This window comes from Crinia signifera, chromosome 8 (genome assembly GCF_055691185.1).
Source record: "Crinia signifera chromosome 8, ASM5569118v1, whole genome shotgun sequence".
NCBI lineage: Eukaryota > Metazoa > Chordata > Amphibia > Anura > Myobatrachidae > Crinia > Crinia signifera.
The window spans coordinates 82,721,837-82,740,746 of NC_139224.1; the positions used below are offsets into that span (position 1 = coordinate 82,721,837).

The following is an 18,910-nucleotide window of genomic DNA, read 5'->3' on the forward strand; positions in this document are numbered from 1 at the left end:
CACTGCAGTCTGGATGACTGATGGGGATAGAGCTGGTGTACTGAGGAGTCGACATTTCTAATCTGTTGTAATGGCTGGCTCCTCCCCCCCTCTATCCCCACCCAGACCCCAGTCTTAGAAAAACTGTGTCCGAGAGGAGAGAGACAGGCAAACAAGTTGAAGGAGGAGGATAAGAAAATAGCAACATGCAAAACAACAACAAGATCTGCACACAAAACATATATGTACACAGGCAAAATGGCAGGAGGACAACCGCTGGGCGGGCGGGTGTGCAGTGTCCCCTGCTGCCTCGGAGAAAGAGAATTATCGGTAAGTAACAAATTCCTCTTTTCCCCTTCGTGCAGCAGGGGACATTGCAGTCTGGATGACTGATGGGGCAATACCAAAGCTTTTACTCCCTGGTGGGAGAGCGGAGGGACTCCTGCAGGACTGCCCTGCCTAACGAAGCCGCAGAACTGGCAAACGTGTCAAACTTGTAAAAACGAAGAAACATATTAGAGCCCGACCAAGTGGCCGCTCTACACACAGGTGAAATAGAAATTCCCCTAGAAACAGCACAGGATGTGCTAACAGACCTAGTGGAATGTGCGGAAACACTAGAGGGAGGTTGCCGGAGGGCATGGCGATAAGCCTCTTGAATAGTAAAACAAAGCCAACGATTGCTTGGATGCTGGCCAACATCTCTTTTCCACATCGTAAAGAATGAACAAGCAGTCTAATTTACGCACAGACTCGGTCCTGGAGACATACATCAGTAAGGCACGAACTACATCCAAAGAAACAGGGCCTTCTGTGAAAGCCGGAACCACAATAGGTTGGTTAACATAAAACTTTGTAGCCACCTTCAGTAAAAAAATCCTTAATAGTCCTTAATTCAGCCCTGTCCTTATGAATAATCAAGAAGGGGGATTTACAGGACAAGTCCCCCAATTCCAATACCCTGCATGCAGATGCCAGGGCCAACAACATGACAGTGTTGACATGACAGGAACTTCACATCCACTGATTCAAGAGGTTTAAAGACTGGAGAAACTGGAGAACCAGCAACAGATCCCAGAGTTCCGTGGGAGGAACAAAGGGCGGTTGAAGTCGCAACACTCCTTTAAGAAAATTCTGCACCTCTGGTATCACAGCAAGATGGACATAGGCCTTCCATATGCGTTGATAATGCAGAGGAGTGACAGCTTTTCTCGCACTCATCATGGTAGGAATGAATACCGGTGGAACACCTCTCCATTTCAACAGGTCGGCCTCAACAGCCAGGCCATCAAACGAAGCCGAGGTAAGTTTGGGTAGGCAAATGAACCCTGTAGAAGGAGATCTGGACGGAGAGGAAACCGCAAGCAGAGGTTCCACAAGCAGAGACAGCAGGTCGGAGAACCACAACCTCCTTGGCCAATCCGGAGCAATCAGGATCACGGAACCGGACCGGATCGGTTTGGAATCAAAGGAAACGGCGGAAACAGATAACCAAGATTGAACTCCCATTTGATTGACAGCGCATCCACTGCCACTGCTGCTGGGTCCCAGGACCTGGAGCAATAAAGAGGGAGTTTTGTTGTGCAGTCTGGACACCTTTAGATCTATGTGTGGAGTCCCCCAGCTCTGAGCAACCTGCTGAAAACTTTCAGGTGCAGGGACCATTCCCCCGGTTGATAATCCTGGCGACTAAGAAAGTCCGCTTTCCAGTTCTCGACACCTGGGATGAAAATGGCGGAGAAGTTTTCTGAGTAAGCTTTTGCCATTGAGAATGGGCCCGACTTCCTTCATTGCCGCACGGCTCTTCGTACCACCCTGGCGATTGATGTACGAGATCGCCGTGGCATTGTCTGATTGAATGGGAACTGCCCTCCCTGCCAGAAGGTTGTGTGCATGTAACAGAGCTAGATAAATAGCCCTCAACTCCAAGATATTGATAGGGAGCGCCGCTTCTTGGGGAGTCCATCGACCCTGGAACACATGGCCCTCCATCACTGCCCCCCAGCCGCGGAGGCTGGCGTCGGTGGTCAGGATGGTCCATGTGCATGATCAGAAACTGCAAACCCTGGAGCAGGTTGGGCGTCTGGATTCACCACTGCAGGGATACCCTTCCTGGACATGACTACCTTCTTGCGGATGTCGAGGTGAGACCCCGACCTTTGGCCTAGGAGGATCCACTGAAAAGAGCATGTGTGGAAATGCCCGAAACGAAGAGCTTTGAACGAAGCTACCAAGAGGCCTAGCAACCTGGTACAGAGATGAGCCGAAACCTGAGGTGCTTGTAGTACCTGCCGTACCACGTTTTGTAAGGTCACAATTTTGTCCGGTGGTAGAAAAATCCTTTCCTCTTCCGTGTCCAGGACAAGGCCCAGAAAAATTAACCTCTGAGATGGTTGAAGCTGAGATTTTTGAAAATTGATGATCCACCCCAGACGGAGGAGGAATTGACATGTGAGAAGGGTGTCTTCTTGTAATTTTTATATGGAAGGGGCTTTTTAGTAGTAAGTTGTCCAAATATGGGAGGATGGTTACCCCTTGGAGGCGGAGGGCGGAAACCATGCAAGCCATGATTATGGTAAATACCCTGGGTGCCAAGCACAGACCAAATGGAACGGCCTTGAACTGAAAATGTTGATCCCTGAAGGAAAACCGGAGAAACTTCTGGTGGCCTTCCCAGATCAGGACATCTAAGTAGGCATCCTTGATGTCCAAGGAAAGAAGAAATTCGTTAGGTTCCAAACCTGCGATTAAAGTCCTGATGGATTCCAATTTGAACCTGTTGTACACAACATACTCGTTTATGTTTTAGGTTCAAAATTGGTCTGACCGATCCATCCGGCTTTGGTACAACAAAGAGGCTGAAGTAGTAGCCCAGGCCCCTCTGTGGCACCGGAACAATGACCCCTGACACTAGGAGTTTTTGGATGGAGGCGCACAGAGACGCATTTGACTCCCGTTTTGCCGGCAGGCCTGTTGTAAAGAACCAACGAGGAGGGAGACCATTAAATTCTATTTGGTATCCTCAGGAAATAACTTGAAGAACCCAAGAATTTTTGCAGTGGTCTGTCCAAGCCTCCAAAAAGGACATTAACCTGACGCCCACCTTAGGATCCCCCAAGTGAGCTGGAAGACCGTCATGCCACGTATTTTTCTGGCTTGGCTTCCTGCTTTCTAACTGAAGGCTGTACCGTGGAAGCGGCTCTGCCTCGAGATCTGCCCCTGTAGGAGAAGGAACCTCGAAAAGAACGAAAGGATAACCCAGCAAACACACTTAGGCGCAGGAGCAGAAGACGGCAAGAAGGTGGACTTCCCTCCCATGGCTTGAGAGATGAGTTTATCAAACTCTTGACCAAAATGTAAGTCTCCTGTGTAAAGAAGTCCTTCCACTGCTTTTTTAATTTCTGTTTCCGCCTGCCAAGACCGCAACCACACTGTGCGTCTAGCCAACACCGCATAAGCTGACGTTCTGGCACCGGTACTTGTGTATTTTGGCGGCGCCCCCGATGTCCGTCGTACGATGAACGGATCGCATCGCATGCCATGTACCCGATGGCATGTGATGCGACGCGATTTTGACCCCCTATACGATCAAAAATTGTATAAGCACCCTAAAGCTTGGCGAGCGCAGCGAGCCCCGCGAGGGGACGCGGATACCTTCACAGGTAAACGTGTCCCTTCGCGGGCTTCACAGGTATCCACGTCCGCTCGCCACGCTTCGGGCTCGCTGCGCTCGCCACACTATTCTATTCTCAACTCCACGCCGACGTGGATAGTGGGGGTATGAAAAGGTCGTAGGACGCGTACCGCCGCCCCTCGCGGGCTCGCTGCGCTCGCCACGCTTCGGGTTCACGTTTATAGTGGGGGGGTGGCGTGGGGGTGCATTTAACATTGTAAGCACCCATTAGGGTGCTTATACAATGTTTAATCGCATCGTATGGCATTGTATGCCATGTACAATGGCATACAATTTCAAAATTGTATGCCATCGTGCACTATCGTACGATATCACGTCGCATCGCATACCATCGCATGCGTTATGGTATGCGATGCGATGGGCGCCGCCAAAATACACAAGTACCCTGGCACCCAATTCAGAAATATCTGCTGCTGCTTCTCCTACATACGAGGCAGCATCCTTAAGGCATTCCGCCAAAGGAACCAGTTCAGGGCCAGGGCCTGTTCTGCTGAAGACCGAGGGTCAATTCCTCAGCCAATTTTTCCATGGCCCTAGCCACCCACGCAGAGGCTAAAGCTGGTCTCAATAGCACACCTGCGGAGCAGTAAATAGATTTCAAAGTAGACTCTAATCTACGGTCTGAAGCCTCCTTTAAGGTGACCGTGCCCGGAACTGGCAGAGTGGTTCGCTTAGATAAACATCAGGAGGGGGAGAATTTTCCCATTTCCCCTTGAATCAGGAGAAAACAGAAAAAGCATCTTTAAACGGTTTGAAATCTGAAAACTTCCTGTCAGGAGTTTTCCAAGCTGTGAGCAAAGGCTTATCCAACTCATCAGAGTAAGGGAAAAACAATGGTTATCTTTGAACCCGCCCAAGGACACTTGTTCCGGGACAGAATCCTCTGCAATGTTTAAAGTTGATTTAACCGTTCTAATCAAACCATCTACGCCCTGGGAAAGCTCTTCCGCAGGCTCCTCCTCCTGTACAGATTGTACCAAGGGAGTAGTAAACTCTCCTTCCTCAAGGTCATCATTAATCATTCTCAAAATCAGAGTCTATGTTCAATACAGATGTAATAGGTCTCTTGGAAGGACCTGACTGAGAAACCTGAGAGGACCCAGTTACCGACTGAGCTAAGTTATTCACAGACTGATTTAGTGTCAGAGCCCATGGAGGCTCAGCAACAGACCAGAAATATGCACCTGCAGGGACTCCCTTTCCCTACGAGACGCTGCCAGTTCTGCAGCCAAGTCAGCCAGGACAGACCGAATGGGGTCCCCCGCTTGTCCCCGTTTCATTATTTATACATTCTCAGAGGCTGACACGTGTTTCACAACAGGGACCTGAACTTCACTGTAACACTTCTCACATCAGGGTTCGCAAATACTCGCTATAGCGAGTATTTTACCCACTTTTGGGCACCAGGGACTAATTTTTTATGAATGGCTGGGTCCCTTGGGACTCGCTCCGCCCATTTCGGGCGGAGCGAGTCCAGTGTTAATATGTGTGACAAGGGCGGAGGGATCTGTTTCCCACTCAGTTGTGATGCGACCGTGGAGAAGACACAGTGTGACTTACGCCCGCTTCACACATCTGCTGGGTGCAAAAATGAAAGGGTCCCTGTCACCGCAGAGTCATAGGCAGCAGTGCACGGAAGCCGCGTAAGCTGGCTCCTGCACTGCGCCTCAACAACAGATGGCTGGAGCCAACACCAGAAACAGCTGAGCAGCAGGGGGAACAGAGCTGCGGCTGGTGTGAGGATGGAGCACGAGGAACTGAAACCAGCATTGGGGACGAGAACCAGGGAGGTGTGACAGTGAGGATGGGGCAGGAAGTAGAGGTAAGAGGGGTGCGTGGTCCATTTAGCAGGCTGCTTGGCTGTGTCATGTAAGGGGATTTATTGCTATCAGGACTCAGGCTGCAGACTTCCCTCCTCCTCTCCTACCTCGCGGTGCTGGTCTCTTGTGTGTCACTGTCACCTCCTCCAGGCTCTGAGTGCTGGCTGTTAATGGCCCACTTGTCCCCTCCTCCCCTCACTGCACGGCTGGCAGAGAGGCTGCAGCTCACCAATTAACTCTTAACAGGCAGAGCTGCCTGTAGGAGAGGAGCCTATAGACTCTGCTGGGATTTCACTAACCCTATCCCTCCTGTTCCTGCTGTCATTACTTTTTAATTTTGTTCTAGAAACAATGGACAGGGGCAGAGTCCTGATTGGTGCAGCACAGGTGTCCATATTCCAACATTATGCCTTTTTCTAGTATATGTGTATCTTGCTTTATGTGAGTGGGCAAATTGCCAATTGATACCCCCCCCCCTCCAACCCACAGTTTTGAGGTGCCCAAATCTGTGTTTGCCTACCAAAAAAAAAAATAATAGGCTCAGGGTATATGCCATATGGAGGAGAGGAGGAGGCTTCTGTATGTGCCATGCTGGGGAAGGGGAGAGGAGGCTTTATTCTGTTGGGACCCAGAAAAGGTCAAGTAGGACCCCGATTTTTGTAAGTGAGGGGTCCCAGGGACCCATGATTTTGGGGGGTTTTCGCGATCACTGCACATAAGGACACCCATTTAATGTGTTGAGTGTATTGGTCTTTAATTTTTTTGCAAAACATAAAGGCAGATTTTGATGTTGCTGCCTTTCCTGCCACAATGCTGTCTGATAATAGCCAGCCCACAGTCACACACGCAGGCACACTGTACACAGATCACCACACAATAACTAGGGCCTGAGTGGACACAGGGAGAAAGGAGCCACAGCCAACCCCAAATTGTGTTTAGTGCACAGATAATTCCTCCACACAACTCACAGTACTGTAGCTGGTGATGAAAGCGTGTATTATGGAGGTCAGGAAGCTTGGAGCCCAGTGCCTGCCTTGATCTGGAGGGAGCCCGCTGGAAACGTGTGCCTGCAATGGCGCCGAGCAGCAAGAAGAAAAACAAACTCCACCCCCTTCCCTCACAGTGCGCGCTGTCTGCTGACATCAGGGAAGAGGAAGAAGGTGGAAACCACACCCCCTCCCTGCCACGCTCCATGTTACTCCCGGCAGCGGAGGTACAGAGCGGCAGAGACTGGCTACAGCCAGCTCTGAAACAGCCGCAGTAAGGCTCTGACCACACACAGCGAGTAGTGGCCGTCAGTGCCCGGCTCCCCCGTTGGCCACCGCGCAATGGTCGCCCCCGGCTGTCAAACCTCATGTGATGCATCCCTGTATTGCGGGGGTGAGAGCCAGAGGACCCATAATGCAAGCCGCAAGCGGCTGCGGCGGGTCCCCAGAGAGGTTTCTCCAGTGGGTGGGACCTGGAGGTGCACCGCACGCGGTGACAACCAGTCCCTTCCAGGGTGACTAATATGAATCCCGAACTTCCGGGTTGCGGAAACATCAGCCGCGATTGGCGAAAGAACACCACGTGACCAAAAAATTACATCACGCGCTGGTCACGTGGCTAGTACGCCGAGAAACAGGGCAGAAGCAGCCTCTCCAGTAAGGGCAGACACAATAGAAGCCCATTGGAGAAAGAAAACACATGACTTTCAAAAAGCCAAATGATTGGCTGAGGTGTATCAATAAATATGACACGCAGGAGAGACTCGGCTTGTGGCTCTGAGGAAACTAAGCTTGTGAAACACGTGTCAGCCTCTGGCTGGCTACAAATGTTTCCAATCATATTGAGAATGTATAAATAATGAAACAATGTTGCTGTGATATGTGTGTGTCGATTTTTGAAGCCCTACAAAGGGATAATCAGTGAAGGTGTTCACAGATATATAGCCCTGTATAGAGAAGTCCGCTATAACACCATCTGATACCGGTCTAAATTTGGACAGTCAGGCACTACTTATTAACTCTGCCTTAGCTGAACCAACATCAGCAATACTTTAATGCTGATTATAGAAATTTAGTCTTACACAGGATAGTCAGCTATAATATCATTTGAAACCTGTCAGCACTAGATACTATTAGTTTCAATTATAATATCATCTGAAATCTATTAGTAAAGCCCGGACAACCTGTCATCATTTATTAACCCTGTTCTGGCTGACCCGATATAGGCAATACCTTAATGCTTATAAAAAAGGATAAAAATTTTGGTTATCAAAGCCAGCAATATAGTAAAAGGGTAACTAACTATATTGGGTGTGATCAGTTGCCATATATCCAAATAACGGACACAATTCCCAAAATATTATATTGGATATAGAGCAAACAACTGGATCCATCCCAAATAGAGTGCACTTTCCCAAAAAACATCACGAGATGGTAACAGCCACCCAGGCATACAATGAATAAGGGATACTAGGAAACCAGTAAATAATAAACTATCTGGTATTCATTAAATCCTAGTACCGGATAACATTAATGTGAGGTGGTCCATGTATGATATAAAAATTGCCAAAACACCTTCCTAGCAAGATTAGTAGCTCTGTGAGAGAGAGCCAAGATAGCCATCAATTAACCCATGAGTGGCACGCAGAAATAGAGACTGCACAAATTAAATCTGTTTGAAACAAAGAGAAAGAAAAGAAATCAGTTTGGACGGGACGCACTCCTCACCCACAATGTCTATTTTAGACTCTTTATAAAAACATACCTACAATTAGGTGTATATTTACACATTGACCTAACCGGTCATCATTTATTTTGAAGGTTCTCAATTTTATTAATTGTATGCAACCTTTTTTATATATATGTTCCCTTTGCAAGGGATAATAAGTAGCGAAATTATTAAAACAAAGTGAAGATATAGAAGACGAAAGGGTTTAATAAAGATTTAAAAGTATCTCTTTGATCTGTTTGTTGCTGTATTTAGTTTGCTTAATTTGTTGCAAATGTATCCAAATCTGTATTTACTTTATAATAAAGTGAATTTCCAAGTCTGCTATGTTTCTTGTCTAGATTCGATTTTTACATTCCTCCTTTGATTCTTTGTCACACAAATGTAGTATTCATTGGAGTATTTAATTGTGTATAAATCGTCTTATTTCTATTCAAGCTTGAATATATCTTCACTTTGTTTTTAATAATTTCGCTACTTATTATCCCTTGCAAAGGGAACATATATATAAAAAAGGTTGCATACAATTAATAAAATTGAGAACCTCCAAAATAAATGATGACCGGTTAGGTCAATGTGTAAATATACACCAATAAAGTATACACCTAATTGTAGGTATGTTTTTATAAAGAGTCTAAAATAGACATTGTGGGTGAGGAGTGCGTCCCGTCCAAACTGATTTATTTTCTTTCTCTTTGTTTCAAATGTGTCAATATTAAATCAGGGGGCTGCACCCTAGCAGGTCAGGAATTGTATTTGGATAAAACTCCTGGCAGGCTGTTCTTCCACCCACAAAACAATACAAACTATCACCACTAAACTTATGGTGCGGGTCTCCCAATCCCTTTCTCACAAATTAAATCTGGGATTCAAACTGCGGATACCTAGACTCCCGAAAGCCACCTAACTAAGAGTGCGTGTAACCACACAACAATATCCACAAAAGATGACATGAAGTGCTGACAATCATACACACATAAGTCCATTCAGAGCGGGAGTTAAAACCCCTAAAAAGGACATTGAAATAAAAAACACCTCCCTGACTGGGAATTAAACCCAGAAAAACACCACAGAACCAATTCACAGCATCATTTGTAGCCAGCTCAAGGGGAATTTTTTATCCCTATAAATATCACCTTTCTTTCTTTCGTGCTATTGCACGTCACTAATGTATGTTGCATGTATGTACGTCTAAAGTCTTTTTAAACTCTTTAAAATTTCACAAGTCCCACAAGGAGATCACCCTGTGAGATTCTATATATTAAAAAATCGACACACTACGTTGGCCTCTCTTCTTTTTAGTCCTAAATACGAATAAAAGTTAAATTTTAAAATAAACATTTTTGGGGGCTAATTACCCTCCCCCAACAACCCTTTTCTCTTTCGGTGTGCATCCATAGTGCAATTCTTTCTCTCTCCAGTCCCTACCTTCCAGGGTCATAACATAACAGCAACAGAACTAAAACAGAGCACAAGTAACAATTAGCAGCACAATTCTTAGTACACAATATAGCTGAGATATAGGGAAGTGAATGAGAATAGATGCAGGTATAGATTGTAGGTGAGTAAGAGAGCAGTAATTTAAATGATAGAAGAGTGCAGCGAGTACAGGAGGGATGAGGGCCCTGCTCCAAGGAGCTTACAGTCTAGAGGGAGGGGGAGACAGACAGGTGACATGAGGTGCAGGTAAGGAGACCTGAAGGCAAGAAGTGAGCATGGCAGGGATGGTCAGGACATAAGGCAGCATGTAAGAGAGAGCAGACGGACAAAGAAGTGCTCTCCCTCCTATCCTCACTGGTTTAAATGTAATTTTGTATTTTTTTTCTGTTATTATTAAAATAAGATTTTTTTTTAATTATTTTATAAAATTGTGCCTAAAGTATTCTCCTTGTTTAAAATGTAGTTAATTATCTTTGCCTATTTACCCTCAAATGGGGACCAGTATGAAATCCCAGCGGTCGGAATACCGACTGCCGAAATCCTCCCCCCCCTTGCGGGCTCGCTGCGCTCGCCACACAGCAGGCCCGGTGTCTCATTACGCTCGGCACACTATTTTATTTTCCATCTATGGGTGTCATGGACACCCATAGAGGGACAAAGTGCCGGCATTGCGGCGTTCGGGATTCCGGGGTCGGTATTTCGACCGCCGGAATTTTGACCGCATCCCCTCAAATGTATGGCAAGCATTTTTAATTGTGTTTTACTTACTTGTCCTATTATAAGTCCAGTCACGTAGGTCTTCTTTTGTTGAACAATTTTAGAAAAATACTTTTCAACTGCTTCGTCAACATAGTAAGTTCTCCCCATATTTAAAAGGTCTGCAAAATGAAAAATATTTATTGTACACATTTCTAAAACAAAATAAGAGGTAGAGGTATAAACAGCTATTACAGAGGAATTTTGTATGCAGCACCTCTTCTAATTCCTTTTAAGGCATTTTATTTTGCAGTACTCCTTTGCTGGAAGACCTACTGTACTTCATTGGTGAGAGTTCCACTGCCAACATTGTTGCATATTCCATTCTAAAATAGCATGCCATAAAAGCATCCTACCGGCATCACAGATTTTGCTTTATGGGGTAGAAGACAAAATTTGCAATGTAAGTACTACTATTAGTACCCAGTTGACAGGCAGTTTCCTTGGTCCATGGGTTGGATTCCAACCAGGGCACTTTTAAATTTGGATGTTCTTCCAGGGTTTCCTCCAGGTACTTTTTTAAATTTTCCTAGCCCAAGAACATATTTATACAGTAATTAAAGTCTTGCAAAACAAACCTGTGCATGTGTTATGATGTTTCTCAGTGGCCATCACCGGCTGCTTATACCCATTTCAAGCTGATCCTCTGACCCAGGAAGTTTCTGGGACAACCTGGGTCCTGGCTTTGGAATAACTTGCAGCGTTAAAAGTGTAACAAGTTATTTGACCTGGTTACAGATAAAAACTGCTGAAGAAGGTGGCTGGTAACTCGTCCAGGATGCCGCGGCAGCACGGAAGGCAGCAGAAATGGGTTCAGTGTGAAAGGGATAAACCTGTTTAACGGTTTAAAACAGTTCAAAGACCCAGGACAGACCTGGGATTTCAGTGTGAACAGAGGCGGAACTACCATTGATGCAGCAGGTGCATTGCACCGGGGCCCCTGAGGACAAAAGGGCCCACTACTGCTTAGATTAACAGCTTGTACCTCTGTACCACTGTTGTGAGGTCCAAATTGTACTTTTGCACCTAGGCCCATCACTCACAAGTTCCGCCACTGAGTGTGAAAGAGGGTATAAGTGTCTGAACCTACAGACTGTCATTTATACACCAACAATGATTCCCATTGATTTCTAAGCCCCAACCAACCAAAACACAGGGGGATTCAACATAGACCCACTGCATTTTTGCAAACTATGTACACGCTTTTCTTATTAAAATGGCAAAAACTTGCAACAAGTAAAAATGTGTGGTTCCACAAATTGATACTCAGCTCAATTATATTGCTCTTTACAAGTAAACTATGGGTCCCAGCAGGTCTGCTAGGGCATGATAACCGGAAATGCCAGCAGAGCCATGGATATTTTCTGGTATCAGTAGTCAACAAAAAAATCCCCAATATTTGTTAGTTTTCAACACCTATTTGCGCCCACTTCTGCTCTGGCTAGCCTCACCCACTCAATGTTGTTCCTCCAGAGGGACCCATATGTTTATTTTTCAATACAATTTGAGTATCCCTTATCCAAAATGCTTGAGACCAGAAGAATTTTGGATAACGGATTATTCAGTATTTTGGAATATTGTAATATTTCAATGATCTATCGTGATGTATCTTGCATTTATGTTGCACAAACACATGAAATATAGACAGCAGTCTCCCCAGCTCCTTGCAGGGCTGTCAGCAGTCTTCCCCGACTCTTTGCAGGGCTGTCAGCAGTCTCCCCTGACTCCCTACAGCAGCTGTCAGCACTCTGCAACAGCAGACACAGCAGCCACTGCTGGCGGCTTTCTGGCAAGATGTCCACCGTCTCCCAGATTCTACATTTTTTTTTATATTTTAATCAAATTGAATGAGCGATCGGGGTTAAAACACTGGGTGGCCCTCTGATTGGCTATATAACAAAAGCACTAGACATTGCAGCCGTATGATATGACCACTTTCATCTGTACTTGTTTCCTAGCACGGCGCCAGCAATAAAAATTGTATCCATCGGGACCTAAAAAATTGCGTCGATCGCATCGCATGCAACCAAATCGCATGCGATGCGATCAACGCGATTTTTACATTGGAACCAATGTAAAATGGTCCCTGAGACCCGAGTTTACATTGGCCCCAATGTTAAATGCCCCCCAGACCCCAATTTTCATTGTATCCCCACCCTGATGGGTCAAATGTCCCCCAATTGTTAACGCCACCCCGCGATTAACGCCAACCCGAAGCGTGGCGAGCGCAGCGAGCCCGCGAGGGGTGGCGGTACGCGTCCTCCGACTTTTTCATACCCCCACTATCCACGTCGGCGTGGAATTGATTTTATATAGTGCGGCGAGCGCAGCGAGCTACCGAGCCCGAAGCGTGGCGAATGCAGCGAGCCCCGCGCGGGAACGCGCATAACTTCACAGGTATTACGCGGCCCCTCGCTGCGCTCGCCACACTATATAAAATCAACTCCACGCCGACGTGGATAGTAGGGGTATGAAAAGGTCGGAGGACACGTACCGCCGCCCGTCAGGGGCTATCCACGCTTCGGGTTGGCGTTCATCGTGGGGTGGCATTATTGATGGGGGGGGGGGGGGGGGGGGCATTTTATATACAAATTACCCATCAGGGTGGGTATACAATCAAAAATCGGGTCCATTGGGCCATTTAACATTTTTCCCTATGTAAAATCAGGTCCATCGCATTGTATGCCATTATAATGGCATACAATGGACCCGATTTTACATAGGAATTTAACATTGAATACAATGCATTCAATGTTAAATCGCGTCGGTCGCATCACATACATAGGCGTGCGCAGCCCATTTTGTTAGGGGGTGCACAATTGGAGGGGTGTGTCCATCACTGCCTACTGGGCGTGTCCTTCACCGCCTACTGGGCGTGTCCATCACCGCCTACAGGGCATCAATGTAAACTAAATAGAAGGTGACTTATTTATGTTTATGCACTTCAGAATGAATCATCCCCCCCCCCCCCCCCCAACACATACTAGAAACAGGGACAGTGCACGCCGACGGCGTGCTGCAAAACTTTACACTGTAATGCCACACATTGTAATGCTCATTACACATAATGCCACGCACAGTAATGCCAATTACACCTAATGCCACAAACCATAATGTCTGTCACAAATAAAGCCCATTCCACATAAAGCCACACACTGTAATACCCATTACACATTATGCCAAATTTACACCGTAATGCCTATTACACGTCACACCAATTACATAGTATACCAAATGCCACATCGTAATGCCCATTACACGTTGCTCCTCACACCGTGATGCCCATTACACGTTGCACCTCACAATGGGGGTTATTTTGGTTCACTCTTTCTGACAAATTCCTTCTTAGATGGACAAAACCATGTGCACTGCAGGTGGGGCAGATGTTACTTGTGCAGAGAGAATTAGATTTGGGTGGGGTTTTACTTCAAAGTGAGATCTATATTGCAGTGTACAAATAAAGCAGCCAGTATTTACCCTGCACTGAAACAAAATAACTCACCCAAATCTAACTCTCTTTGCACATGTTACATCTGCTCCACCTGCAGTGCACATGGTTTTGTCCATCTAAGGAGGATTTTGTCAGAAAGAGTGAACTAGAATAAGGCCCAATGTGATGCTCATTACACCTCACAACATGATGCCCATTACCCATTATGCCTCACACCGTGATGCACATTACACATTATGCCACACACCGTGATGCCCAATACAGATTAATTGACACACTGTGATGCCCATTACACATTATGCCACACACATTAATGACTATTACACATTATGCCATTCCTTCCCCGTGTGAGAGCCCTGTCCCCATTCCTTTGTCAGACATGTCCCCCCTCCGTATGTCAGCCCTGTCCCCATTCCCCTGTGTCAGCCCTGTCCCCATTCCCCTGTGTCAGCCCTGTCCCCATTCCCCTGTGTCAGCCCTGTCCCCATTCCCCTGTGTCAGCCCTGTCCCCATTCCCCTGTGTCAGCCCTGTCCCCATTCCCCTGTGTCAGCCCTGTCCCCATTCCCCTGTGTCAGCCCTGTCCCCATTCCCCTGTGTCAGCCCTGTCCCCATTCCCCTGTGTCAGCCCTGTCCCCATTCCCCTGTGTCAGCACTGTCCCCCTCCCCCTGTGTCAGACCTGTCCCCCTCCCACTGTGTAAGCCCTATCGCCCTGTCCCCCTCTCCCTGTGTCAGCCGTGGCCCCCTTCAGCTGTGTAGTGAGGGATATCTTTTTTGGATGTCACATATGTTAATTCGGGAATGCCAGTGCCCACTGCTGTGCTGGCTGCTAGCCGCTGGGCGAACAACTCAGAGTGACAGGAGGGGGGACAGGGAGAGAGAGAAACTATCAGTAAGAGAAAGAAGGAGAGACAGCGGCAGGTACAGAAAGAGGGGAGGATAGAGAGAGGGGAAAAGGTGGAGAGGAGAGAGAGAGATTCCCATTCAGCACAATTACCTTCAGTAGTGGCGCATCTCCTGCACATATCATAGTCTCCCTCAGGCGCAGGGCCGGGTCTCCACTGTCTCAGGGCCAGGTCTCCGGGGACATAATGCCGGGACTTTAGAGGTCACTGCACCGGATCTTCCGTGGTCACGGCGCTGGCCCCCGGGCAAAGCAGTGCAGTGGGGCCCCTCAGTGGCAGCAGTGTGGGAGGTGAGACCAGGTGACCAAATATAACTTGGGCCCTTCTGCTCCACCCTAACCCATGCAGAGGAGGCATTTCATAGTGCCTTATCATATTCAGCATATAATACATTGGATACGCATCAGGGTGGGCACATCCTTACTCACATTATGCCACTTGTAGTCCCCCACATAGTAGTAATCGCAATTACAAACTGAAATTATTGATTAAACTTGATTTATACTATTGATCTATCCAGCCACGGCATGGCTGGAAAGATTAACTTTAATGCCACATCCTACTCCTGAACCGCAGATGCTGCACACAGATAGAGTGGGAGCAGCATGGTGGGAATCAGTGGAATAAAGGCGCCACTGCAAGCCAAGCAGCACCGTGGGTGGGGGGGGTGACAGGTCACTGCATATTTCATGTAGATAGCAAGAAATCTACAAAATGGTGTTTCTAAAATGGATGCCACCTTCTAGGAGACAGATGGTCGAGGTCCTTCTAAACCACTAGCGTGTGTCAGGGGAAGGAAGCACATTAGCAATAGATGGAAGTGTACTAGTGTGCTTTGCGTGACTTCGTTGCAACTAGTATGTAACCCAGTGGAAATGAGCAGGAAACCCCACTGACAACTAGTTATAAACCCCTGGCAATGAACATGTAACATCCAGCAAGGACCATGTAACCCCTGGCAAACAGCACGTAACCTCTGGAAAAGAGCATGTAACCCCTGGCAATGACCGCAAACCCACTGGCAACAAGAACAAAACCCATGGCAATAAACATATAACCCCTGTGGCAATGAGCAAGCAAGTAAAAATAATAATAAAAATGTATAAGGGAAAGGATCAAAAACTTTTTTGGAAGGAGGGCACAAAATGACTAGTTACACCGTTGGCGTGAGCGGTCATACTCCTAGATGATTGATAGATAGATAAATCATATATATATTCCAGTTTATTTGCATGATGTGAAATAAACGGTAACAGACAATATAAGCTGCCAAATACATGTATTTACTATGGATATACAAGCTACAAAAGAGGATCTTTACCCAGTCAGTGAGAAAGCAAGCACATACTGTTTTGTGCATGGAGGAGTCCTCTTCCTGACGTTGCTGAACTCTGCTGCTTTGGTAAACACAGGGGATGTGGGAGGGAGAGAGAGAACTGCAGAGCCGTCTCCCACTTAAAGAACAGCCTTATCACAACAACTGCACTCTGCAGGCAAGCCAGTGCGGTTCCACAGGTTAGTGAGACTTCCTGCAAGTGCAAAGCATGGCTTCATGGGATTTGTAGTTTTATCATTAACTGCTCAAAGTCTGAGCAGTAAAATATAAACTACAATTCCCATGATCCCACTGTTCTGCTTCAGTTCTCTAGCCTGCCGGGTGCCTCTATCAGCTGAATCCCAGCGTCGCCCGTGTGTTGTGGCGGCTGCTGATTGGGATGGAAGACTTGGGCTAGTATTGTGGGGCCCTTGGGCAACTGCCCTTTAAACTACCAGTCGGGTCCACCCAAGCTGTATCTTCCGCCACTGATGCTGCCAGTAGGGAGAGGAGCTGCAATCATGCGGGGGGGGGGGGGGGGGGGGGATGCCGGTCATTAGGAGGTGCCTGTGCACCCCCGGCACCCCCTGTGCGCACGCCTATGATCACATACCTTAAGTTAAGGCATGCGATGGACGTGATTTTTTAATTGTCGGGTAAAAGGCTAAAAAATAGCCCTAAAATCGCGTCGGTCGCATACCTTAACTTAAGGAATGCGATGACCCACGACGGGTGCCGTGCTAGGAAACAAGTACCCTTTCATCAGGTACAAAATGCTCTGTCCCTGGACTTCCCTTACTATTTATAATTGCTGTCACCTATGTTGAAACATTACTCTTGTCAATTAACTAGTTCAACACTGATAATGTCAATCATAAATTGAGGTGGAAGTCCAGTAACAAAGCAATCTGTACATAATGGAAGGGTTTAAATCTGAAGTTGTATTCCAGCTGTTTAGTTACTTTGTATTTTGTAATGCATATTTAAAGGAAAAAAAACTGGTTTCTGAACCATTATTTTGCCCTCTCTTTGTGGGGAATATGTACTAAGCTTCGGAGAGTGAAAAAGTAGTGAGAGACAAATTACCAACCAATCAGCTCCTGTCATTTGTGAAAAAGATCCTTTTTACATGACAGTAGCTTTTAATTTATCCCTCTCCACTCTATCACTCTCCAAAAATTAGTTCATGCCCGTGTCATTTACTGATGAGCTCGGTCAGTTTACTGCAACGCTAAAGATAACACCACTATCCATACCACCTTACCTGTGTTCTTCTAGGCTGCATTGCTGACTGGACTACCGCTGCAGCGTGCCGTGCACTGCCATTGCTGCAATGGTGTCACGTGATCTGAACCTAGAGCACTAGTTTAGCAACCAAAAGGCACGTCTTCTAAGGGAGCCATGTTTGAAAATTCATTTCAATATCTTGCAAGGCTGTTGTAGGCTTCGGAAATATGGCCGTCACTGTGCGGAATCAGAAGGCCATCTTCCTTTAATTTCAAAACACATTTCTTAACTACATTTACCAGAAGTCTTTGCGTGGCCAAGAGAGCTTTTCATATAACGTCATACGGTCGCGCTGTTGAGCGGCTCTTCCAGAGACGAGCGCATTTATTGTCGCAGCAGCGGGCACCTGGGCTCTGTGCGACGGCTGCATTCCCTATCGTTGTGCCAGCTCTTGTGGCCGAAATGGCGGCTGTCCTGCAGCAGGTGTTGGAAAGGGCCGAGCTGGCCAAGCTCCCGAAAGCGGTGCAGAGCAAGCTGGAGCGATATCTGACGGAGCAACAGTCTGAAATGGACGCAATGAGGTCCAGGCATGAGAAGTACAGGGTGGATTGCGGTATGCAGCAGTTTGGTTCCTTTCCGCTAATATTATCTATGGTGTAGCAAATAAGTTCCATGACAGCCAGTGACACTTTCGGTGTCCTGCCATGTTCAGGGGTAGTCATTGGCTTTGGGTGTAATCTACTTGCGCTGGATATAATAAATTCTGTTGTGTTTTCATTGTTATAGGTGGAAGCTTGTTTATTTAGTCCTTTTTGCTCCAACTATAGCTTGTGTGTGGCATGCTCATACATACTATAGCTTGTGTATGGCATGCTCATACATTTCCAACATCTCATTCATAAAAATCTATACAAACTGGGGGAGGGAGCTTGGCCATTGGGAAAGGTGGTGTGGCCATACCCCCTTTCCTATCTTTTCATTAGGTTGTGTAGATTCTTATCTTTTCAATAGGAGTAGGTGGGGGTATGGTCATGGCGACTGCTGTTTGGAAGGAATGGTGCTGTGCTATGGGGGACTGAGATACGGTCATTGGGTCTAAAGCTGGGTACACATATGTACAATTTCCTTTTTCTTGCGACCGTTCGATCGACCGAATACACGTTCGGCCGTCCAAAACATACGACCGTTCTGCGCGTACACATATGTACAATTTTACTTGCGTCGTCCGATGTACTCCCGTCCAAACAATCGCAAGAAGAAGTATATGAGAGACCCTGTAACCCTTTGCCTGCTGTTTTAACTAATGTGTTTTTAATGCCTCACTGCTCAACACTTTAGACGCATCACTTTAAGACATTAATCAATGTTGAAGTTTTAATAGAGTGGGCTGGAAGCTCTTTTCAGGGCACCCTAACACACTATTAAAACTTCAACATTGATTAATGTCTTAAAGTGATGCGTCTAAAGTGTTGAGCAGTGAGGCATTAAAAACACATTAGTTAAAACAGCAGGCAAAGGGTTACAGGGTCTCTCATAATGCAGCATACCACCGTGCTTTGTCAAACTGTCAAGCATATCGATCGAAGGTGCGTACACACTTCACTTTTGT

General features: G+C 46.7%; 2 protein-coding genes across 3 annotated transcripts in view; one reads left to right on the forward strand and one right to left on the reverse strand.

Moving 5' to 3' along the window:
• The window catches only part of ODR4 (odr-4 GPCR localization factor homolog), a 122,582-nt gene extending 105,133 nt beyond the window's left edge, over positions 1-17,449 (reverse strand). Inside the window, exons 1-2 of one of the 2 annotated variants that reach the window (XM_083156750.1) lie at positions 17,339-17,449; positions 10,417-10,526 (exon numbers count right to left, since the gene is read on the reverse strand). In XM_083156750.1, the coding sequence (XP_083012876.1) occupies positions 10,417-10,515 (99 nt within the window). In that variant the 5' untranslated portion in view covers positions 10,516-10,526; positions 17,339-17,449. Of the gene's footprint in view, positions 1-10,416; positions 10,527-16,080; positions 16,273-17,338 lie in introns of those variants that run through there. The other variant, XM_083156751.1, reaches the window with a different exon arrangement.
• A 185-nt stretch (positions 17,450-17,634) lies between these two features.
• Positions 17,635-18,910, forward strand: part of TPR (translocated promoter region, nuclear basket protein) — a 101,169-nt gene continuing 99,893 nt past the window's right edge. The window contains 1 exon segment of the mRNA XM_083156752.1: positions 17,635-17,914. Coding sequence (XP_083012878.1) covers positions 17,764-17,914 — 151 coding nt within the window. The 5' untranslated portion in view covers positions 17,635-17,763.